General features: G+C 45.3%; 1 protein-coding gene across 1 annotated transcript in view; it reads right to left on the bottom strand.

Moving 5' to 3' along the window:
- Positions 1-449: 449 nt before the first annotated feature.
- LOC143283346 (carboxylesterase 4A-like) overlaps positions 450-17500 on the bottom strand; it is a 17291-nt gene continuing 240 nt past the window's right edge. Inside the window, exons 2-6 of the mRNA XM_076589552.1 lie at positions 13427-13580; positions 12021-12363; positions 8902-9164; positions 4001-4908; positions 450-1391 (exon numbers count right to left, since the gene is read on the bottom strand). Coding sequence (XP_076445667.1) covers positions 1043-1391; positions 4001-4908; positions 8902-9164; positions 12021-12363; positions 13427-13492 — 1929 coding nt within the window. The 5' untranslated portion in view covers positions 13493-13580 and the 3' untranslated portion in view covers positions 450-1042. The remainder of the gene's footprint in view (positions 1392-4000; positions 4909-8901; positions 9165-12020; positions 12364-13426; positions 13581-17500) is intronic.

Below are 17500 nucleotides of genomic sequence, written 5' to 3'. Positions count from 1 at the left end.
TTGACTTCTTCTCCTCCTCCTTCTTCTTTGCGTTCGACAGCTACGCAGTCAGGGTCGAAGTCCGAGGGATGCCACAAACTCGGACGTCCGGTGAAGATCGGCTGCCGTCCCCCAGAGCTTGGTGTTGAGGTCAGCACCCCCAGGCCAGGACTGCTGCCGCATCTTCTCATACAGGGGGCAGTCTTGGAGAATATGGGATGGGGTCTGGTCAGCCTGGCCGCAATCACATAGGGATGTGGCTGCCACTCCAATCCTCTTCAGGTGTGCTCGGAGGCCGCAGTGTCCTGTGCGAAGGCGGTAGATGGTAGTCTGGTGTCTTCTCTCCAGTGTCCTGATGGGATCTTGGTGTGCCTGGTAGCCTCCGTTCAGGGTGACCCAGCCTCTTCGGAATCTGCTGCGGAGGAGAGTTTTTGTTTCCTCATATGTGGCAGGAATAGTTGGCTGTGTGAGCTGGCTTCCTTCCTTAGCGAGGTGGTCTGCACGCTCGTTGCCTGGGAGGCCTACATGTGCAGGCACCCACTGAAGGGTCGTTGGGGCTGTTTGGGTAAGGGTTGTGAGGGAGGCCTTAAGGGACTGGATAAGTGGACCAGGATCAGGGGAGTCAAGGGCCTGGAGTTTAGACATGGAGTCAGTGAAGATGGAGATGCTGCCAAGGGGCTTTCCACAGGAGGAGAGGAATTCTGTTGCTGTTTTGATGGCCAGGACTTCAGCTCTGAAATTGGAGCAGAGCTTTCCTCCAGGGAGTGCGATAATAAAAAATGCTGCACTGATACAATATTAAAAAAAATGACGTGTTGACAATATCAAAAATGCTGCATTGGCAACCTGCTACACAAATGTTTCGACTCACTCTTCATTTCTTATTGCTTCACCCATCTTTGATGATATTTTCATAGGCCTACACCCAGTGGGGCATTTGGTTCAAAACTATAGTAAAGATAGTGTTAATCATTATAATTCTTAAAACCCTTAAAAGTTTACGATTGTACATAAGAACAAATACCCACCACTGGACTGGTTTTCAGGATCTTCGTTCCAAGACTTACACAAGACAAAGACTCACAAGCAAAGACACAATAAACTTCAACACCGACTGCATGCCCATGATCGCCACGAATGCTCCATCGCTGCTGGAACTGTCCACTGATTCAGCTCCAGAGGTCTCTGAACCATTTGCTGCCTGAGTCAGAGCGCTTGTCTGAGAGGTTGAGGTCAAAGAAGTGACCACGTTTCTCAGGCTGGGAACGGTCTGGAGCCAGAACCGCATGCGTCCCGAGTAGAGGTCACGTTCGGAGGTCAGCACGAGGTCAAGGTTGGTGTAGGATCTGTTGACGAGGTCATAGGCAGGCCACTGGAAAGCACCTGGTTGTTGCCGGGGAGGGTTGGGAGTCCTTGAAAACAGTTTTGGGGGTGGTTGTTTTAATCGGTTTGCAAATAATGAGATATGCGACGCGAAAATCAACACCTGCATATACATGTTATAACATCAAACTTGAAATAATTATCATTTCGGAATTAAGAATGTGACAGGTTTTGCTACATCAACACAGGTGTAAAGAGCTAGATAACTAAAACAACCTTGGTGAAGTGGTCTGCATCACAGACTGGCGACTAGAGGTTCTTGGTTCGAACTCCACCACTACAACTACCACCGCCACCACCACCATCACCATCGTCATCATCATAGTCATCACCATCATCATCAGACCCGTGCCTTGTGCAGTCGTAAGGGTGGTCTAAGGGCAGAAGCTGACGAAAGTGAGGCACATTCAAGGATCACAGACAAAATTACGGACCATCTGACAACTCGTTCAGTTTTCTTCTTGGGGGAAGGCGAAATGACACTGATTTTTCGACGAACAGTGGTGTAAAGCATCACTCATAAACGTGATGTGTTTTCTTGCATGTACACGGCTTCCATTCTTTACACACACAGACACAGTCACCGACACACACAGACACACAGATACACACAGACACAGACACAGACACAGACACACACACACACACACACACACACACACACACACACACACACACACACACACACAGCTATTGTTTATAAACCACTGAATAACTGTAAAGAGTTTGGGCTAAAAAATCGATTTTTCAAATACATTTTTCAAGCTGTTGCAGATGTGCGTGAAACAGCCGTTCGTGTATTAAAAAAAAAAAAGAAAAAGAAAAAGAAAAAAAGAAAAAGAAGAAAAAAAAAAAGCCATAGGTGGACCATATACAACCTTCATAGTCATCTCTCGATCTTTGTTAACATTTCATGGAAACATGCCTGCTTTAATGAAGTGGTCTTTAACTTTTTGTAAAGTCTATATTTCAGTCGAATAATTTTTGTGAAGACTGTTCAGTTCCTGTCCTATCCTCTGCTGTGAGCTCAAATGGAAAGATTGGGAAGAAAAAGTCGAGTGCCATCCAGTTCACAGATGCGTCCTTGATAGTGCTTCTCTTACTTCAAAAGAAACGCTGGATGTGTATGCTACTCGCATGTATAACTGACTGAGTACAATGTTGCCATTTAATCACAAACCAAATCCAATCTCCACATGTGAATCTTTATCATCTTGACCACTACCAACATCACTAGCATAAACATTAAAAAAAAAAAAATCCTTAAAGTAATTTTGTGGCCCTTCATTCTCTGGTCTCATATGCATAGTGACCTCAGTTTAAATTATCCGCGATTTCCAAGTCTGCAGTGTGCTCCTGTCTAGGTATTTGGTGTCAGTGGACTCGTCGGAACTTTTGTTGAATAGACGTAGTAGCAAGGAATCCAGTCTTGTTCCACGATTAAACAATTAATGTCAATAATTGTGGGTTTAACAGGTGAGTGTCTCGCTTATACTGAACCAGAGCAGACACCACAGAACACCACCAAAGTGAATGAGCAGCAGGGCGGGATCATCTAAGCTGGGTGGTCTCACGACGACCTGATTTTGATTTGTCCTTGTGGACACCCGGTACTGGGACTGGTACAGAACGACCCTGTGTGAGAATGTGAATGGGAGAGTGTGGGAGGCGTTGGTGTGTTGGTGGGGAAGGAGTTGGGAATGAGCAGTCCGGGGGTGATGTAACTGAGAGTCAGAAAAAAAACAACATAGATCCCCCTCCTCTTCTTCTATAACTGATCAGTTCAAATCTGAAAGTATACCATCATGATCAAAGGCATGGAATTCATACAAAAGAGAACGTAAATGCCCATGGATCAAACAAATTTTCAATATATCAAATCCCCACATGACAGAAATAACTGTGGCTTCCCATAGGTGATAAATGTAAAAGCCACACACAAGAACACGTAACTGCCAATAACAACTGTGCGTTAAGACTTAATGCTCCCGCGTCGTTGGACGCGTGAGGCAGTCAAAGCGCTCCATCCTCGGCCAGTTCGCTGGTGTCACTCCATCATCTGTCGATAAATCGGACAAGTCAACAAGTGCATGCCTATTTTAAAATCCTGTTTGACAGAGTATGCTCTAAAAACATTCACCCAGACCTGGCAAAGTTGGTCCAAGCCACAGGTGGACTCTATAACTATACTCACCTAGACCTGGCAAAGTTGGTCCAGCATAGAGTGGGCTCTACTCACCCAGACTTGGCAAAATATGCTCACTCGGCTTGGCAAAAAATGCTCCAACGACAGATGGGCTCTGTGTATATTCATCCACACTTGGCAAACTGATCCAGCCACAGATGGACTCTACTCACCCCGACTTGGCAAAGTTGGTCCAAAACAGATGGGCTCTGTGTACACTCATCCACACTTGACAAAACTGGTCCAACCAAAGATGGGCAATACTCAGCCACCCAGCCTCGTCAAAGTTGGTCCAGCCACAGATGGACTCTACCCACCCAGCCTTGGCAAAAGTTGGTCCAGCCACAGATGGACTCTACTCACCCAGCCTTGGCAAAGTTGGTCCAGCCACAGATGGACTCTACTCACCCAGCCTTGTCAAAGTTGGTCCAGCCACAGATGGACTCTACTCACCCAGACTTGGCAAAGTTGGTCCAGCCATCCAGCATGGCCAGAGAGAGATGCGCCTCCTGCTGGCTGGCGGCAGACATCCCGAAGACGAAGCCCACCTCCGCCCCGTGACCGGCGCCTCTGAACCAGGAGTAAGGGGACCCGCCCGCTCTGCTGTAGGAGAACAGGTACTGGTACCGACTCCGCCTACCTCCCGTTCTGTTGGCGTGGCGCTGCAGGGTCTCCACGGCAGCGGAGACAAACATCATGTCCCCGTACAGGTTGACCACCTGTCTGGCTTGTTCGGCGTCGCCCCGCTCTGATCTGTACTCTCCGAACAACCCCTGCGACACGGCACCCCGGGCGGAGCCTGGAAAGTAGTCCCTGGCCAGTGCGGTCGTGATGTTGTCACGCAGCACTCGCGTAGGAATACCGTTGGCGACGTTGATGCGGAGAGCCCCCTGGAAAGGCAGTAAGGGCGCCAGGACCAGGCTGCCTTCGGCGTTTGTCGTTCCCACCATGACGTCGATAGCCCAGAAAGGCACGCGCTGATGATACCCGGGCCCCAAGAGCGTTTCGATGTCCGCGGGAATTAACTCTCCATCGACGACTGGCGCCGGATCGAGGATCCATGCAAGCGTGCTTCGAGTGGCAGCAGCAATCTCCGTTGCTCTGATGATGTCATTCACGGTCCTCTGTCTGGCGCACTCCACCAGGAAATGGGTATCGAACCCTCCAGTGTTGGTTCTTCTCAAGCACTGGAGATTCTGCCCGAACCGCTGAGCGAAGGTCACGGGGTCAAGGGCGATGGCACGGCGGCTGAGGGCGCTGCCGCTCTGCATGATAGCTCGGTGGAAGAGGCCATTGTTGAGGGGTGACAGGCTATGCAGGCCCACGCTGTAACCTCCCCCTGATTCCCCAAATATGGTGACCTGAAAATAGGAAATCGTCAACTCTTTCCGTCACCGTGTTGATGTTTTGTGTAATTGATCAGCGTGTCGTATCATACAGTTCTGGCATACTTTATTTGATTTTCGCAATTTCGGACTTTCCCCCTGATTCTTCTACTTTTTCTTCTGCTCCTCCTCCTCCTTCTCAAGTTCTCCTCCTCTTTCTTCTTCTGCTCCTCCTCCTCCCCCCACCCCACTCCTCCTCCTTCTGTGTTCTTGGGCGGAAACTTCCGTGTTATATGTTCACCCTTGAGATCTACGAGAGGGCTTTTTCGAACTTTCTTCTTTTTTCTTTTTTTTTTTTGGTTTTGTTTTGTTTTGTTTTGTATCCCACCATTTATATAACAATACTCTTTCCGAGTGTGTGCAAGCTGGATATGTTCGTGTTTCGTAACACTGACACAGATTTCGGGATCTTTAATGTGCGTATTTGGTCACAGTCTTGAAACATGTGTATACACACGCCAACTGAATGCCGGGGACTAAGAAAAGAGCAGGTCAGTTTGCATGATATGCGTTGACGTGAGAGATCGGAAAAATTGATATTAATTTACCCACCAATCAACGATATCAGGATCGAACCCCGGGCCCTCAACGTCATATATCGTATATATATATATATATATATAGAGAGAGAGAGAGAGAGAGAGAGTTGTGCGCTTTAACTATTTAGCAACAGCGCCCAAGTTTCCCTCTTTGATCATCCTCTTGCTCTCTCTCTGTCTATCTGTGTTTGTCGTTTACACGTAGGCTTTTGTGGCATGTGTGAATGGCTTGAATTCATAAAATGATTTTTGTTCTTCAAACAGACATATCAGGTGATTGATTTCTTCAGTGAAGGCTCACGTCATTGTGTGTGTCATACAAGAGCACCTATACAATGTCCTGTGTTCATCTTTTTTTCTTTTTTCTTTCTCGGTGCTTTCCCCCCCCCACGAGGATAGATCTGGACAAAAGGAGTGGGGTAACTACATTTATAGTCCTGAATCATTCTTGAGTGTTTCGGTTTTCCGGTTTTGTTTGTTTTGTGTGTGTGTGTGTGTGTGTGTGTGTGTGTGTGTGTGTGTGTGTGTGTGTGTGTGTGTGTGTGTTGTTGTTGTTGTTGTTGTTTTAATCAAAGCCTCTTGACTCCCTTTAGACATACACACATGCACACACACACACGAAAACACACACACACACACACACACACACACACACACACACACACACACACACACACACACACACGAACACACACACACACACACACGAAAACACACACACACACACACACACACGAAAACACACACACACACACACACACACACACACACACACACACACACACACACACAGACTAAAGGGAAGGGGAAAAGTGGATATTTTTGCGCGCACTCAGGGCATACAATACACGGGACCTCGGTCAGTTCAACGTCTCACCCGTTCCGTCTGTGTGTGCACTTGTTTACCTGCCAAAGCGTTTGTGGAGCGGTGGCCTAACCGTAATGCACCCGACTAGGAAGCGGTTGTCCACGGGTTTGAGTCCTATATATGGACCAAGATTTTTATCCCCCCCCCCACTCCACTCCCCCCACACCCCTCCAATAGATCTTGAGACTTGGTCTGGGTGCTGTTCATGCGAATGTGGAGTGATGGCCTAGAGGAGTGATGGCCTAGGAAGCGAGAGAATCTGAGCGCGCTGGTTCGAATCACGGCTCAGCCGCCGATATCCCCCCCCCCCCCCCCCACTAGACCTTGAGTGGTGGCCTGGACGCTAGTCATTCGGATGAGACGATAAACCGAGGTCCCGTATGCAGCATGCACTTAGCGCACGTAAAAGAACCCACGGCAACAAAACGGTTGTTCCTGGCAAAATTCTGTAGAAAAATCCACTTCGATAGGAAAAACAAATAAAACGGCACGCAGCAAAAAAATGCAAAAAAAGGGGGTGGCACTGTAGTGTAGCGACGCGCTCTCCCTGGGGAGAGCAGCCCGAATTTGACACAGAGAAATCTGTTGTGATAAAAATAGAAATACAAATACAAATCTTCGATCAGAGACCGAACTCTAAGCGATATTATGCGCTATTAGTATCCATAGCAGCCATTAGCCTCTATGCTCGGTTTATATCAGAGACTGACATAAGCTTACAGGTGGGCCAAGAGCAAAGTAAAATTTGTATGATTAATGGTTTTTTCAATGCAATGGAAATTCATTCACAGCTGAATCATCCGTGAAGGACTATGACTCTCAACTGAACTACCATGGGGCAAGATTGCACTGCCTCTTATTATTAGTGCTGCAACCTAATTGGGGGACAATTAGCCGTAGGGGACCATCCCAACGCCGACTGTCCCAGAGCTCTCTTGGCCAAGACAGAGTGGGAATGAATCTTGGGCATGACACCCCACCATATAAACTTATAGCGGAGATAGTCGGGGCAGCAGTTGTTATTGTCTCGTTCGTCATTTATCAGATGGATTCCCCCGTCTCCTCGACGAAGGCGGCAGTACGTCGCAGGTCCCCCAGTCCTCCGTAGAGCTTCTGGGCCGCTGGGATTGAGTCGGGCCAGGTTTTCTCTCGGAGCTCTTGGTGGAGCGGGCAGGACTGCAGAAGGTGTTTTGTTGTCTGGCTGCCTGTTCTGCAGGGGCACTGCTCTGTGTCGCCGATACGGAGTTTCGTGTATAGGGGCAGCAGTTGCATCCACTCCTGCTCATGGTCATTTACGGACACGACTGACTATCATACATCCATATCAAGGGAGGATAGGCGCTATTCAAGTACCCATATCAAGGGAGGATAGGCGCTATACAAGTATCCATACCAACGGAGCATAGACGTTGTACAAGCACCAGACCAACGGAGGTTAGGCGCTATGCACGTATCCTTATCAACGGAGGACAGGCGCTGTACAAGCATCAACCAGGGATAGGCGCTCTACAAGTATACATATTAATGGAGGATGGGCGCTATGCAATGTAGGATAGGCGCTATACAAGTATCTTTATCAACAGAAAGATAGGCGTTATACAAGTATCCTTACCAACAAAGGTTAGGCGCTATATAAGTATCTTTATCAACAGAAAGATAGGCGCTATACAAGTATCTTTATCAACAGAAAGATAGGCGTTATACAAGTATCCTTACCAACAAAGGTTAGGCGCTATATAAGTATCCATACCAACGGAAGAGGCGCTATACAAATATCCTTATCAACCGAAGGATAGGCGCTATACAAATATTCATACCAACGGTGGATAGGCACTAAATAAGCAGTCATACCAACGGTGGATAGGCGCTATAATAAAAGCGCCATACCAAGAAAGAATAGGCGCTATACAAGCGTGCATATGATAGTCAGTCGTGTTCGACCATGACCATCAGAACAGCAGAGGAGGCAACTGCTGTGCAGACCATCTGGGCCAGAATTTGATAGAAGTGGAGAGTGCCTTGCCCAAGTTACATCCCCACTCTCTCTGAGGCCAAGAGGGCTTTAGGACAGACAGCGTTGGGATGGTTCCCAAAGGCCAACTAGCCCCCAAGGCTGCAGCATTAAGAGCCAGTGCAGTTTGTATACATATCTTCTTCTTCTTCGTTCGTGGACTTCAACTCCCACGTTCACTCGTATGTACACGAGCGGGCTTTTACGTGTATGACCGTTTTTACCCCGCTATGTAGGCAGCCATACACCGTTTTCAGGGGTGTGCAAGCTGGGTACGGGTATGTTCTTGCTTCCATAACCCACCGAACGCTGATATGGATTACAGTATCTTTGACATGCGTATTTGATCTTCTGCGTGCGTATACACACGAAGGGGGTTCAGGCACTAGCAGGTCTGCACAGATGATGACCGGGAAAATAGGGATAAAAAATCTCCATCCTTTACCCACCAGGCGCCGTTACCGAGATTCGAACCCGGGGACCCTCAGATTGAAAGTCCAAAGCTTTAACCACTCGGCTATTGCACCCGTCGTATACATGATCATCAGTACCTGATTGGGGTCCCCCCCGAAGCTAGCGATGTTATCCCGGACCCAGCGCAGGGCCTCCCTCTGGTCCCACAGCCCGTAGTTCCCGGGACTGGCGTCGTCAGAGGTGCTGAGCCAGCCCAGCATGCCCAGGCGGTAGTTGAGGGTCACCACCACCACCCGCCCCCTCGCCGCCATCGCCACCCCGTCCACCCCCCGCCCGGACCCCGCCACGAAACCTCCCCCGTGGATCCACACCATGACGGGTTGTCTCCCCCGTGTCGGTGCTGCAGGAATGGAATCATAATTGATGCTGTATACAGTCCTGTACAAACCCCCCCCAAAAACAACAACAACAACAACAACAACTAGACGCTGCGAATAAATCCATCCGCCCCACACATCCCCCCCCCCACCACCTCCGCACACACACACGCGCACGCGCGTGCGAACACACAAGCACAGCACGTACTGCACGAACGCGTGCATAAACACACACACACACACACACACACACACACACACACACACACACACACACACACACACACACAACTTGAAGCCCTCGATTATAAAAAATGAACACGAATAATTTGATTAATGTTTACACTGTTCTCTAATCACGAACGAGCTGGTACCGGCTGTAGGTACGATTATAAAATAAAAAGAAATCAACACGAATGATCTCATTAGTATTTATATTGACACTTGTCGTTTTTTGTGTGTGCTAATCATGTGCGAATTTTTAACATACAGGTTCCCGTTATACTGCGGAAACCGAACTGATACCTATTATTATGGTACGTATAGGCATTGTGAGGCATTTAAACACTGAGTCAAATGACTACAGTGTTGGTGGTAACAAACCAGACTTGACACATCCGTCATATGTTCAGTTGTTATGTTTTAGACCGCTCATTGTCAATGTGAAAAAGATATCGACAGTTGTTGCTTTGTTTTCTTTTACAAACGGAAGAAATGTAACACTCAGCCCGTGAATGTCTCTCAAAAGATTTTTGTATTTGTATTTGTATTTCTTTTTATCACAACAGATTTCTCTCTGTGAAATTCGGGCTGTTCCCCCCCCCCAGGGAGAGCGCGTCGCTATACTACAGCGCCACCCATTTAATTTTTTCTTCTACATGCAGTTTTATTTGTTTTTCCTATCGAAGTGGATTTTTTGTTACAGAATTTTGCCAGGATCAACCCTTTTGTTGCCGTGGGTTCTTTTACGTGCGCTAAGTGCATGCTGCATACGGGACCTCGGTTTATGGTCTCATCCCAATGACTAGCGTCCAGACCACCACTCAAGGTCTAGAGGAGGGGGAGAAAATATCGGCGGCTGAGCTGTGATTCGAACCAGCGCGCTCAGATTCTCTCGCTTCCTAGGCGGACGCGTTGCCTCTAGGCCATCACTCCACTTAGATGCTTGACATTGTACTTGTTGATACCAATGCCATTTTGAGTTTTTCTTTTTGATTTCGAACTGACAAGCATATGCGAAGCCTACACCCCCAGTTTCAAATCTCTCTCTCTCTCCAGTGTGTGTGTGTCTGTGTGTGTGTGTGTGTGTGTGTGTGTGTGTGTGTGTGTTGTGTGTGTGTGTGTGTGTGTGTGTGTGTGTGTGTTTCGTAACTGCAGACTTTTGAATTTGTATTGTTTAATGTTATAGTATATACCTGTCTATCAGTATATTAGGGCGTCCGGGACTAGAAATAAAAGAAGCATACAAATGCTAATCCATTACCCTCCAAACCAGATTTAAATAGTTTTGTCTTGTCTTGATATGCCTTGTCTTTTCTTTGTATAAATCAGACAGCCGGAAATATCCAATGATAGTAGTATCTTTAATTCAGATATTTGTTTTAACGTCACTTGTCGTGCATATTTGAAGATATAATTATTACCAAAAGTAAGTGTTTGTAAAGTACTTGCGACGCATCAGTTCCGTTCGGAAATATCTATCCACCGACGCAACATCTAAACTTGTCGTTTCTCTCATTCTCTCTCGCCTTGACTACTGTAAGTCCCTATTGTCTGGTTTGCCCGCTTCATCCATTCAGTCCCTTCAGCGCATACAAAACTGTGCTGCCCAACTCGTCCTCAGAAAGAAAAGATCTGAACACATCACTCCTATTTTGCAACATCTCCATTGGCTCCCTGTCTCACACAGAATAAAGTATAAGATCAGCACTCTATGTTATAAATGTATTCACATATCTGCCCCTGCCTATCTTTGTGGCTGCCTTCACCTCTACACTCCATCTCGCTCTCTACGATCGGCTTCGGATCCCCTCTGTTTACGCATACCCAGATTCAAACACTCCACTGTTGGACGCCGTTCTTTGTCTCTGGGCCTTGCATTTGGAATGAACTTCCTCTTTCGCTTCTTCAGGTCTCCGCACTCAGCTCTTTCAAGTCTGGCCTTAAAACCCACCTCTTCACAAGATAGCCTCCCTCCCCTGCCTCTTCCTTGTCCTCAGTTTCCTCAGTTTTATTAGAGTTATGCATGCGTGTAAATGACTGGTGTGAAAGCGCTCAGATTTGTCTCTGCACAAGATTCAGAGCTATATAAATACTATCATTATCATTATTAATATTATAAGTGTTGTGGCCCTTTTTATGTGGTTTGCGAGTCTAAGTTAAGGGTTATTGTGCTTAATTTTGAAATCAGTTCGGTCGTTAATTAAATCAGTATGTAGCTACTGATCTTGCGAGGTCCAGAAAATCGTATGCCATGATGTATTCGTTCAGTCTGTGTCGATCAGACAGCCGCTCTTTCCGTACAGTATTTGACTCCCCGCCAAACTAGAGTCGACAAGTGTAGTCGGTTCGTGTGCATAGTATGGTTAGTTTCGCCTGTCAGTTTTAAACTGAAATTAAGTCTTAATACGCCACTGGAACGGTGCAGATGATGGGACAGCAAAAACAAACAACAACTACAAAAAACAAACAAACAAAAAAAACCCTCTCTTAACAAGGAAGTTGGATTGTATTGACGGTACACGTCATTCATCATAATCATGCCTGCATTGTAAAACCAACATTTTCGTTCAGATGCGGAAAATGTCACAGGATTCAGGATACTAAAAAAAAAAAAAAAAAAAAAAAAAAAAAAAGATAGAAAATTAGCTTAGTCGTACCGGACGGTCCCCCCAAGGTTTCATTGGCCCTGCTGGAGACGTAGATGTTGAGATTGAGGCAGTCCTCACTGGTGTACCACCCCCCTCTCCCCCATCCAGGCTGCGGGCACGAGGGGCCGAACTCTGTAGCATCCAGCACATTGGTCCACGGCCTCACCGGAACCGGTTTCCGAAACCTTCGCTGGGCCAATGGCGGCTCGGCGTAGGGCACGCCGAGGAACTGATGCACGAGGCGGTTCAGAAAGAGGCTGGTGCGCCCCGAGACGTCACCCAGGGGTGTGCGGATCGTCACGCGCTGTTGTGGAGGGGGAGGGGGAGCCTGGGCTTTGCATTCTGGAACGCTCTATGAAAATAGATCGATAGATATTTTGGACGGGCGCAATAGCCGAGTGGTTAAAGCGTTGGACTGTCAATCTGAGGGTCCCGGGTTCGAATCACGGTAACGGCGCCTGGTGGGTTAAGGGTGGAGATTTTTACGATCTCCCAGGTCAACATATGTGCAGACCTGCTAGTGCCTGAACCCCCTTCGTGTGTATATGCAAGCAGAAGATCAAATACGCACGTTAAAGATCCTGTAATCCATGTCAGCGTTCGGTGGGTTATGGAAACAAGAACATACCCAGCATGCACACCCCCGAAAGCGGAGTATGGCTGCCTACATGGCGGGGTAAAAACGGTCATACACGTAAAATCCCACTCGTGTGCATACGAGTGAACGTGGGAGTTGCGGCCCACGAACGCAGAAGAAGAAGAAGATCGATAGATAGACAGACAGACAGATAGATAGATATAAAGACAGATAAATAATTAATAAGCAAATAAATGAATACTAAGTAAATAAATAAACAAATAAATGAATGAACAAATAGATAAAATGAATTAATGAATGGATAAATAAATAAATGAATAAATAAATAGATAAATTAAATGAAATAAAGCAAAACAAAACAAAAACAACAGCACGCAAGTTAAATCAACAACTGGGGGTGTAGGGGGAGGGGGGAGGAGAAATTAAAGAGTGAATATTCGACTATATACGAGTAGTATTCTTTTGGCGAAACATTAGTTTTAACCTACGACTGCAGAATAAATAGAATTAGACCATATATATATAAAGATGAAATATTCAACTACATCGTTCTTTTGGCGAATCAGTTTGAAGAATGAATAAAATAATATCATGTACAAAACATCAACAAACCAACAACAGCAACAAGAAAAAAAAAAGTATTCAACCAAGCCAATTACTTATCTACTCATTAGCCTATCATTCATTCATTCGTTCGTTCATTCATTCATTCATTCATTTTCTGCCGGCTTTACAACACAGGCCTCTGGAAATGAGCGAAAGAAAACCTTAGAAATATCAGCTTTTTAGAGAGAGAAAAAGAAATCTGCAATATTACCAGGAGACACGCGGCGCTCAAGAGAAGCGGTGCCAAATGGACGACGACCATTTTGACAACAGGCATGTGTTGATTATGCCGCTGAATCAGTTGTCTGGCACTGTGGAAGTTACAGACCTGAAGGCTCGGCTGATACTTTAGCTTTGTCGTGTCCCTGTGTCGATAAAACAAAAAAAAAGAAGAAAAAAAAGGAAAGAAGATGTTTTTAATGTAAAAGTTTATTGTGCTTAAATTTTTATTGTGCTTATCAAATGATAACATATAAAAGCATCAAAGCCGTAGAGGTGAATTACGCTTTTTTTTTTCATATGAAAGCATAAACCAGGCAAAAAATACAAAACAACTAATCATCCGGTAAACGTTTTTCACAACAACAACAACAAAAACAACAAACAAACAAACAAATACAGCAACAGCAACAACAATACCCCTTCAGCTCCCGCACCACCAAACAAAAATCAACCCCATGTCCCGCCCAATAATGCTACAATCATGCCACAACATTATTATTGCACAGGTCTAGCTGTTTGATGTTTGGTTTACGAAGACTTGGGCTGCTGACAGTTAAGACGGTATAGTTCCTTTTCCAGGACACAACGTTCGGTTCAACGAACACTCATTTTAGATGCATGATGAACAATAATATGTTTTGGATCTATCTATCTATCTATCTATTGCTGGACAGGACACGTCTGCATGACAGACAGCAGGATCCCGAAGATGCTCTTGTATGGTCAGCTGAAGGAAGGCCACCACAGACTTGGAAGGCCCTGCAAGCGCTTCAAGGACACCTTGAAGACAAACCCCAAAGCCTGTGACATAGACGTCGCTTCCTGGGAAACTGATGTCCTTGACCGCTGTCGCTGGAAGATGCTGTGCTCTAGTGGCATAAATTTTAGACGTTTGAAAACAAGAGAATGCTGGCCATTAAAGAGAAGCGTGAGCGAAGGAAGCAGGGCTCAACTCCTGGAGACGTTTTCCCTTGCAACACCCGTGGGAAGTGCTGCGCATCCAGAATCGGCCTCTTCTCCCATATGAGGACACACATCGACAGATAAGCCTGCCTGCCTACTCATCCGTCGGTTTGACGGGAGACGCCATCATCGAGTTCCTTTTCCAGGACACAACGGTCGGTTCAACGAATACTCGTTTCAGATGCATGATGAACAATAATATTATTTGGATCAACCTATCTATCTATCTATCTATCTACCTATGGCCTAATTAACTAAATCGATCCAAACCGATCCTCACTGACGAACTGTATTTGTATTTCTTTTTATCACAACAGATTTCTCTGTGTCAAAATCGGGCTGCTCTCCCCAGGGAGAGCGCGTCGCTACACTACAGCGCCACCCATTTTTTATTTTGTATTTTTTCCTGCGTGCAGTTTTATTTGTTTTTCCTATCGAAGTAGATTTTTCTACAGAATTTTGCTAAGAACAACCGTTTTGTTGCCGTGGGTTCTTTTACTTGCGCTAAGTGCATACTGCACACGGGACCTCGGTTTATCGTCTCATCCGAATAACTAGCGTCCAGACCACCACTCAAAGTCTAATAGAGGGGAAGAAAATATCGGCAGGCTGAGCCGTGATTCGAACCAGTTCGCTCAGATTCTCTCGCTTCCTATGCGGACGCGTTACCTCTTGGCCATCACTCCATATGTAGAACAGTTTGAACACCACCTCCAAAATCTCCAACCTATGTCCATCGGGGAGGGGGAAGGGAGAGGGGGGAGCAGAAACTGGGACAGAAGAATTGGGGGAATGAATGAAGAATTATTTCGTGGAGTTGGGAGAAGGGAGACTACGCATATAATGTATACACGTACATATACAAACCTCCACATACATTCTGTACAACAACAAAAAAAAAAAAATAAAAAGAAAAAGAAAAAAAGGCGAGTAACAAGTAAGAGAGAGAGAGAGAAGACAGAGTGGCAGAAAGATTGAGAGACAGAGATTCATTGATTTTCTCTTCAGTCACTCCCTCTCGGCGCAGCCAACCAACCAACCAACCAACTGACTAATTAACCAACCACTTAATTAGTCTGACGATTGGCATGGAGCTTTGTCAACGCAGAGGTTGGTCCGTCCCTTCTCAGCACCACCATCACCCCACACCCTCGAAACAAACAACTCCACAATGAAGACATTGACTGTCAGCTTGTTTGATTACAACTACGTCAGGGCGTTTCTGGTTTCCGATTTGTAAATAAGAGCTGTGGATTGTTCTTTCTGGCTCGGGGTGTGGGTATTTGGAGGAGTAAGGGCGAAGCTGACCGATTTTCCTTCTTCAAACAAGAGTCAACGTAACAAACCCAAGGCTGGGAAGGTGCCGCGTCTTTTTGCCAACAGTCTCCACAAAATAGACTGTTTACAGGAGGTGAGACAAAAGTGATCGTGTTGAGGAAGTCTTTCGGAAGGTGCCGCGTCTTTTTGCCAACAGTCTCTACAAAACAGACTGTTTACAGGAGGTGAGACAAAAGTGACTGTGTTGGGAAGTCTTTCGGAAGGTGCCGCGTCTTTTTGCCAACAGTCTCCACAAAATAGACTGTTTACAGGAGGTGAGACAAAAGTGATCGTTTTGGGGAAGTCTTTCGGATTGGAACGCGCTGGAATTCTCTGATTATAGTCTGCTCACCGGTCATTCCAATCCTGATTCATTCTGAGCGTGATTAAGATTCTAATCATGTATGATTGTATTTTTTATAATTGCGATTGCGATTACGATTAACCTCTCCTGCATCTGTGCTATTTCAACCTGAATAAGTTTAAAAGCTATATTCACCCACATTTTTTTAAAAATTGTTGAGAGTCATGAGAAACCTTAAAAGAGTAACATGCAAAAAAAAAAAATTAAAAAAAAAAAAAAAAAAAAAAGAAAGAAAGAAAGAAAGAAAAACAGCAACTCATACCTACCTACGCGTCTATACCTACCGACCTTCTAAACTAAATACCTTGTGACTGACTGATTATTTAATTCACTGAATGACTGACTTAACAAGGGTTTTCTACACATCAATTCAGTCAGTTTTTTTTGTTTTGTTTGTTTGTTGTTGTTTTTAAAAAAAAAAAATTTGTGTTGCTTTTTTTTGGGGGGGGGGGGGGGGTTCAAGGTTGTATACATAGTTTTTGTCATAAATTCATAAGAAATCACCCCGTTTATGATTCTGTACCATACTGACACAAGTTCGATATGAGGTAATGTACAAAGACAGAATTCTTTTTCAAAGTATTGGACACGTACGTACACAGTCCAACTGACCACGACACACATGACTAAAACCACACACACACACACACACACACACACACACACACACACACACACACACACACACACACACACACACACACACACACACACACACACACACACACACAACACAACACAACACAACACAACACACACACACACACACACACACACACACACACACACACACACACACACAGAGGCAGATACACAGGTAACATGTGCAGAAAAAAATATGCACCAGTATGCAAAATATGTGGTGTATGATAAGACGAGCATCATATTCTCGACGAAACGTATTAGATATTACCATTAACAAGATGTTTTGTTAAACGATATGTAGACTGATCTAATAAATTTTGATGATAAAACCGATATAATCGGTTTATATATATATATATATATATATATATATATATATATATATATATATATATATATATATATATATATATACACATGCGACCTTTTTACAACCTCTACGAGCAGAATTTCTTATAATATATAATGTTTCAAAGTCCACCTCAGATAATAACTCGCACATCTTACATTCAGTTTGGTTGGTTTTACCCTTCATTGTTGTGTCTATCCACTCGTTAGGTACACAAATATATAGGCATGCACTCAAGGCCTGACAAAGCACGGCGTTGGGTCATGCTGCTGGTCAGGCACCTGCCTAGCAGATGTGGTGTAGCGTATATGGATCTGCCCGAACGCAGTGACGCCTTCTTAAGAAACTGAAACTGTAACTGAAACTGTAGTGTCTATGAATCTTCATTACTTTCAATGTTTTCATAACGAACAAATTAATATGAT

Source organism: Babylonia areolata, chromosome 6 (assembly GCF_041734735.1).
Source record: "Babylonia areolata isolate BAREFJ2019XMU chromosome 6, ASM4173473v1, whole genome shotgun sequence".
Classification (NCBI taxonomy): domain Eukaryota; kingdom Metazoa; phylum Mollusca; class Gastropoda; order Neogastropoda; family Buccinidae; genus Babylonia; species Babylonia areolata.
This window is presented reverse-complemented; position numbering and strand designations above follow the sequence as displayed.